General features: G+C 34.7%; 1 protein-coding gene across 1 annotated transcript in view; it reads right to left on the reverse strand.

The window, feature by feature from the left end:
- LOC106468034 (sodium channel protein 60E-like) overlaps positions 1-8694 on the reverse strand; it is a 38905-nt gene that overhangs the window by 5423 nt on the left and 24788 nt on the right. The window contains exons 13-18 of the mRNA XM_022396339.1: positions 5479-5579; positions 4192-4238; positions 3659-3761; positions 1801-1974; positions 928-1050; positions 405-668 (exon numbers count right to left, since the gene is read on the reverse strand). Coding sequence (XP_022252047.1) covers positions 405-668; positions 928-1050; positions 1801-1974; positions 3659-3761; positions 4192-4238; positions 5479-5579 — 812 coding nt within the window. The remainder of the gene's footprint in view (positions 1-404; positions 669-927; positions 1051-1800; positions 1975-3658; positions 3762-4191; positions 4239-5478; positions 5580-8694) is intronic.

An 8694-nucleotide genomic window follows, 5' to 3' on the forward strand; every position in this document is an offset into this window, starting at 1 on the left:
CCTTGTTTGAAGATGTTTTAATTCAGTAATACAGTACATTTGCTGTCACGAAATCGATCTCTTATCCAGCAGCTGCAGTTACAATTACAGATTTTAGGGTTGCAAATTATCATAATTAAGCTTTGTAAACTAGAAACATGTGCTTACATAACATCTAGAATAGCAGGAGTAGCGTAGATGTTGGATGCTATTATCATTTCTTATATTTTAAAATGCTTTTAAGAGTCCAGGATTTCTTCCATTTCAAATAATTCACTTCTATTCTGTTTTGCCAGTAAATAAAAAACCATGAGTTTCAGTTTGTTTTGTCAATTAAATTAAACTCTGTTAATTTACTCTCATAACAACTTAAAAAAAAACAAGGTCTTACTAAAAAAAAATTATCTGAAGTTAAGAGTACATACCACTTGGAACAGAGCCAGGTATGCATTACCAATGTTGTCAAAATTGATTGGGGCATTAACCCACGTGTAGTTTAATTCCAAGCATTGAGAAATATTAGCAGTGACGTCTGGTGACAATCTCTGACCCTTTTGATTGACACATGTATAAAAATGTCCCCCAAATAGCTGGACCCCCATTATACCAAAAATCAACCAGAAGGCAACACAGACAAGAAGCACATTGAATATTGATGGAATAGCTGACATCAGAGCATTAACAACAATCTAAAATGAAGAAAAAAGGACAGTTAAATTTCATTTGTGACACAAACAGAATTACATTAAAAACATCCAAGCTCAAACAATAGAAAATGCACTATTAACTTTTCTATACAAAAAATAATTGCATATATACAAAAACAAAAAGTACTTACAATTTTATGTATTGAATATCTATAAACCATAAAAATGTTTCAAGTATATATATACACACTGTTTATTGTGTATTAAATTTCATATTCAGAGATGCTTATCAACAGTTTACCTTAATTCCTTGCCATCGAGAGATTGCCCGAAGAGGTCTAAGAGCTCGTAATACACGAACAACTCTTAACGCATACAGTCCACCTGTGCCAGTGGTCTGTAACAACAAACTCAATACTGAAACCTAGAAATTGAAAATAAAAGGTTAATTTGTGAAAAATCCTATTTGAAAAAAATATTATGTAAAACTATCAAAATTTGAGACATAAAATACACTAAAATTTAAAATTAATGCACATATTATATATATACATATATATAAAATTAAAAATAAGAATTTCACTTTTAAAAACCTTTTGCAAAACCTACTGTTACTATTTGAGTTCAACAGTACAAACCTAAGATAAAGAACTAATGCTACTGTACTAGTGAAAAATACTGACGTACATCAAGATCAGCAGTTAGTAACAGTATACAGAAATAAAAAATTCCTAAACACTGTATGATACTAAACCAATCAGGAAAAATCAATAGTAATGGGGTAAATGTGCCCCATTCATCTTTGACATTGCAGGATATGATTACATTAAGATGATTAAATATTTCTCCATAAGTGATTAACAGTACAGTAAAGAAAATGTTCTATAAGCTGACACAAACGTATGCTAAACAGTTATCAATAATAATCCCAAAGATGGTGAACTACTTAGACATTAGCCAGTCCTTACACATGCTAAACAGTTATCAATAATAATCCCAAAGATGGTGAACTACTTAGACATTAGCCAGTCCTTACATATGCTAAACAGTTATCAATAATAATCCCAAAGATGGTGAACTACTTAGACATTAGCCAGTCCTTACACATGCTAAACAGTTATCAATAATGGTATAGATGCTGATAAACTACATCAAAACATTAATCAGTACTTACACATACTATAGAAAAATCCAGAATAGTCCAGAGGCTGGTGAAATATACAATAAAACCATGGGCTCCCCACTGTAGCAGCATCTCAATAACAAAGAAAACAGTAAAAGCCAAGTTGAGTTTGTCTATAATTAACTGCCACATTGGTCGTTCTGCTAAGTAGACATCTTCAAAACACTTAAAAAATAAAACAAAAAAATGCTTTCTAAGTCTTTTTATTCCATTATTTTAACATCAATAAGATGGTATGATAAAGGTAACTTTCTTTTCAGTTAGAAGTATGCCATTTTATTATCAGTTACCATGTTATAAAGCAGAGGGAACCATACAATACATTTAAACTTAGACTAAAAGATGAAAATTAACATTAAAAAAAAATCAGTTATGAAATATTAAAATTCAGATACGAGACAACATTTTTGATTCATATATAGAAATCACAGAGCTAGGGTTAAACATGACACAAGAATGGAAAGTCACATAAAGCACTATTAAAATAGTTTGTCTCCTACAACAGTTTTAAATAATTACAAGAGGTCAGAATGAAGATAAAAGAATAACGCATCATTTTTATTGAGATACAAAATACTTCAAATAACGATTAATAAAAGTTAATAAAGTTACCTAAAATTTAATTAACAAATTAATTTTACTTCCAGCTACCAACTGTGTTTTTGTATTAAGTATAGTAGTTTTGGTATTATTTTATAGCACATTGTATTTATAGATTACTTTCAGTGCTCTTCTATAATTAGTACCTTTAGTTTTAATTCACAGCTTGTCCCTAATTTTATAGCTGGTATTATTCTTTTTGATATTTTACAGATAGTCTTTTGTTGTTACTTAAAACTAGTTTCCTTGTTGACGAGTAAACTGGAATGGACGATAACTGCCTGTTGTAAAAAAAACACAAGCATAGAGGCCGACATTTTGAAAAGTTTCCATCTGTCACCTTCAAGTCTTTGTTGATATTTTAGATCTAATACCTTTGTTACTGTTTTACAGACAGTACCTTTGTTGCTATTTTAGATCTAATATTTTTGTTACTGTTTTATGGACAGTAACTTTGTTGCTATTCTGTTTATAGATGTTGCATAACATCATAAGTTGTATGATGTACTGAAAAATCATTCTGTTTATAGATGTTGCATAACATCATATAAGTTGTATGATGTACTGAAAAATCATTGTTTACGATGATTTTATACTTGTGAACATGTTTCTGTTAATTTGTTTGTTTTGAATTTCACGTAAAGCTACTCAAGGGCTATCTGCACTAGCCATCCACAATTTTGAAGTGATAGACTAAATCTAAGGCAGCTTGTCAATACCATCCACTCTTTACCAACAAATAGTGGGAGTGTCACATTATAATGCATCTACAGCTGAAAGGATAAGCATGTTTGGGGATGGGATTAGATCCCATGACCACATGTTTCTGAAGGTGGGCTGTAGGATACTTTGGTAGCAAGGAAAATGATACTATTTTATCTGCAGTAATCCAATTAAAGTATGTATCCAGCAAAGAGTATCTACTCTAAACAGAATACCATTTATTATAAAAAAAAAAACCCATTTCAGTGCAGAGCTGGTGAGAGAGCTGTGGACACGTATAAGTGTAACCCTGTATAATTTGATAACAATTTTGAGGCCTTATTTCTGTAAAATATATTTAGTATTATGATAATATTTAGTGAATTTATGTTCATTTAAATGTATTGAACAGATTTAGTTCAATTTGTAGAAGCCAACCATACCCATTTTATAATACTTATTCCTTTCCTTCTTATAATTCAAAAAGAAAAAAAAATTGACTAGCAAGGTTACTGGAGAAAATTAAAAAGACAGGTACTTTACGTACCAACAGGAGACTGCTGGCAAAAATAACTAGAAACACCAGCCATTCAAATATCTTGTTGTCGACAACTCGCTGTATGCATCTCCTTACTCTGTGGATGAATATCCTGAAGTGAGTTGAATTAATAATATATACTATCACTCAAAATACACAAATAAAAACAAAAAGTATTAACACAAGAATATTAAAACAGTTTACAGTAAATGATGCGTTAGAAAACGAAACTGCCTTCATTGCGCGTTCAGCCGTCTTAACTAAACTAGTAAATAATTCATTAATTATTATAAAATTATTTTACATTACCATGTCATTTGTCAAAATATGGTTCATTTAGCTTCCCTTAAATTAAAGGACATGCAGTTCACATCTTTACAGATATAAATGTCACAAACACTTATCAACACTATAGTCTTGCATATTATAACCAGCCTTAATATTCTTAAAAAATCTATAAACAATGTTATCTATCCTTACTTTCTTTTTCTATACTTATATTCACCCTTATTTTAATTTGTGACCACTCTCATGAAACTTACCTCTTAACAACATCTCCCTCACAATGTCTGAGGTTTGATCCCTGAGCCTATTATTCATTAAAAGATTTAAGAGAAAAAGTTATACACAACTGGTGTAGATAAGCTACTCTAGTCTCTATTGATACGGTAATTACATATTTAAAAGTAAAATATATATATATATACAAATATATGTGATGAATATGGGAACTGTTTGTCTGTTCACCTGAACAGCATCTTATTCACTCCATTGTCTAACTGGCCAGTCAGACTCCTATGGTTTGGGCATAGCCATCTTTAATTTTGAACTGCTGATCATATGGAAATGAACCAGTTGACAGTACATACTGCCTGAAATCACTACTCTTAACCAAACATTGTCACTCTTTAAAATGTACCCAGAGCTGAAAGTACAAAACACCACATCTCCAAATCGTACCACTCTGATACTCAGTTCAAGATGCTAACCACTAGGCCGTGCTCAGACCTAGAATATAGCAGTATATACGATGCAAATAATTCATTAAAAGAAAGCCGTACATGCCATTTTTAGTGAAAGTTACCTAGTTGTGAATGCATACTTAAAAACTCATTTATACATTATTTCATTTAAGGTAGCTAGTATAAAAAATTCTTTCAAAATGAGCTTACTGTTCTAAAAGATCTAAACAAATTCAATGTAAGACTAGAGGGAAGGCAGCTAGTCATCACCACCCACCGCCAACTCTTGGGCTACTCTTTTAACAACAAATAGTGGGATTGACCATCACATTATAACGCCCCCACGGCTGAAAGGGGCGAGCATGTTTGGTGGGACGGGGATTCGATCCCGCTACCCTCAGATTGCGAGTCGAGCGCCCTAACCACCTGGCCATGCCGGGCCGGGTAGTTGTCTGGGTTAAGATGTTTGCATTATTTCTGTATTTTACTATTTTAAATTATCCTTGAAAATTCAGTGAGTGAGTAAAAAACATAAACAGAGTTGGATATGTTATTCCTCTATTTTTATTATCTCAAATACTGATAATAAATAAATGAGAAATAGTTTTTTTTCCTAGACTGAGTTCGAGGCATGAACTTTTTACTATTTCCAGTTATTCTTTTTAAATTGGTGGGTAGGAAATCATTTCCATATTTCAAGTTAATTATCTTCCCAGATTGAGTTAGACAAATCATTCATAGCTATCTTTTATCATTTGAAACTAATGTTCTTAAACCAGCAAGCAAGAAATCCTTTTCATTCTCACTATAAAAGAAAACAACTACTAATGATATGTTTAGTTGACTTTATATAAAATAAGCTATTACTACTGTCTCATCTCTCTGTTCCTGAGGTGGAGGTGACGATCTTACAGCAGGTGGAACAAACAATGATTCCTCTTCTGGACTCGTTGTCCCCTGTTCCAATTCTGTTGATTACAGATGTTAAATTTTAAATCTTTTCAAATTGCCTTGTCTTAATAGAAATACTTATAAACCTTTTCAATAGTGTTTTATCTTTGACATCTAGCTATTCCTATAACAAATGACACATGTACAGCATACCACAATATAACAGTGACACAACTTATTCCACAAGCCTTCATCTAACATGAAAGTGCAACAAAAGAGAATGTTTATTTTGGTTAATCAAGTTATTAAAATTATTTCACTGACAGGTCATACGACTCACCCATTTTCCAACAGGATATAGTACATTTTTAGTGACAACGTGGTTTAAGATAAGAGAAATGCACCAACAGACACAACAATCCTCATCACTTTCATTGGTGTCATGGATCTCAAACAATATTTCAAATAATGCAGCTCTGAATACATACAAAAACAAAAGTTAACATTTTCCTAAACTGAAAGTGTATTTCCAATAGACACTTACTTCGTCTCACAAAATAGCTTTTCTTGATTAGTACTGCCCTCTGTTGGCATAAATATTTAACACTCACCACAAGCCTTCCACCTTCCGCTTCTGCATATCCACATGTAAATGATTATTCAGCAGCTCTTCACCAATAAGAGCACAACCCAACCCATCGTAACCAGCATCCTCACCACATTTGCACTCGTCAATCACTTCGAGATTAGTCAGAAGACCTACAACACATATCACCATAATTGGGGAAGCTGGGTGGGAAATGTGAAAGGAGGTAAGTATCTATTGGAAATACGCTTTCAGTTTAGGCAAATGTTAACTTCCTATATGATATCTTACCTCTTCTCACAAAAGCTAGAATTCCACACTGAACTGGTGGAGGTCCAGTGATAAAATGTTCTCCTTCAGGAAGCACCCAAAGAGAGACCATGAGGTATGGAACAAAAAAAGAAATTATCACACCTCAGTGGGATTCTGCACCACATCTGATCTAAGTATACTCTTCACTATTTTATGATGGTGTCATAAGAAGTGGAAAAACATGAAGGAATCCCATAATACATACTCCCAATTACTGGGACTGTCGGGTGGCTAGGGTGCGACAGACCATAATGGTAATTCAATTTCATCCAACACCATGTGGTATTGGGAACTGTACATTTGTTGCGAAATAGACAGAAGATCACCTACTTCTTTACCTAGAAACAGGAATTAATAGGGAAGACAAGCTTCTGTATCAAAATCCATGACATCTTGCATGCATTTCCAACCCAACCAACACCTGATCCACCACGAATCGATGTCCAGCAGATGGTAGGAAGGAGGAAAGCCCTCGTGGGATGATATCTGGCAGCATTGGGTATGGTTCTTTCAGTCCGAGGTAGAAGGAGGATACCTGGCCGTACATAAGTGGAAATATATGTGCTGTGTCCAGCTATAACCAATACCAAATCTGTTGGGAATGGACATCCAGCAGATGGTAGGGAGAGGGACTGCAAACTTGGGTGAATCTCTGGTCCAAAACCTGGCAGCATTGGGTATGGTTCTTCCAGTCCGAGGTAGAAGGAGGATACCTGGCCGTACATAAGTGGAAATATATGTGCTGTGTCCAGCTATAACCAATACCAAATCTGCTGGGAATGGACATCCAGCAGATGGTAGGGAGAGGGACTGCAAACTTGGGTGAATCTCTGGTCCAAAACCTGGCAGCATTGGGCATTTTTCATCCAGTCAGCAGATACTCAACTAAGTGGTATTATGCATCACTCAGTAGGAGAGGCCTCCATGGTCCACCACTCCAGTGGCTAGGAAATGGTAAGTGGCAAGGACTCCCATACTCCATTAGAAGAAATGAGGGAAAAATGCATTGACGAGTCTGGAGGACCGCATTACCAGAGGCAGTGCAACAGGTGACCATGATGCCCTATTTTGAAAAACAGAGCTACCACACTGACATAATCAATCAACCAACACCCAGCAGCATCTGGAAATGTTCGTTAGGTTTGCAGTAAGAAGAGTTTCAATGCCAAGGAGCATCAAAGATGGGCAGCAATCTCTGTCTGATTTACTCATGTGTGTCCATGAGTGAACGGTATGGGATGAACATATCTATGAAGCAAAAGACCACTCTAGAGAACTACTAGTGGCCCTACGGAACACCTCATCTCTACAGCGTGCATAACCTAATCCTGCAACGTAATAGATGACAACTGAATGGTGGCATTTGGAATTGTACATCAGGTTCGTGGTAGGAAGAGCTGCAACATAAATGACATCGAGCATGGTCACACGATGAACAGTGCAGATTAAAAAAAAAGTATTATTGGTTAGGCACCACTCGCCACACAGTGGGATCCACAATACACTAGCAAAAAGGCCCCTATAAATATAAAAATAAGAAAAAAATATAGTAAAGAAAAACTAAGTCTGCAATATAAAGGAAAACATCGATAAATTTGTGAGCAAAAACAAACACATCTGTACAGTACTACTGCCAATCGAGAAGTGATTAACAAGTGCAAGTGTGGAAAGGGCTCTGGTTACAATAGGGGTTGTGTCACGCTCCTATTGGTAGAGAGCTGCTGCATGATCATTTACATGTGGACATGCAGAAGCGAGAGGTGACAGGCTAGTGGTGAGTGTTGAAAATTTGCGCCAATAGAGGGCAGTACTAATCGAGAGAAGCTATTTTGTAAGAGGAGGTAAGATATCTTATCAGAAAAAACTCTTCTGAAAAAAATATTATTAATTAGTTAGGATAAAATGCAAGACTAAGCTATATAATTGATATTCTCTAGCATCAATTTAAATATTATTAATCATGAGGTGCAGTACTCAGCTGGAAATAGTATGGCTTTCATTATCTAAAGTACACTCAGTGACAGTGCCAGGCATAAGCAGGCAAGAAATTGCTAAGGGCAGTTCAAGGGTCCCATAATTCCCAGGAATTTTTTCCATCAAGTTAATGACTTTTGCCTGTTTCAGTGTTATACTCATTTACAAAATAAAAGTATTTCCAAAAACACACCACCCAGTAATGGATGGACATTTAAAAATTGCAGCAGCAAGATATTTCCCAGTCAGGTACTGGTATGATGCACGTGCTTTTTGGTTGCTAAATACAGTACAATGCAGTGTGCATGATTTTAGAAAGA

This window comes from Limulus polyphemus, unplaced genomic scaffold, assembly GCF_000517525.1.
Source record: "Limulus polyphemus unplaced genomic scaffold, Limulus_polyphemus-2.1.2 Scaffold2844, whole genome shotgun sequence".
Taxonomy (NCBI): Eukaryota; Metazoa; Arthropoda; class Merostomata; order Xiphosura; family Limulidae; genus Limulus; species Limulus polyphemus.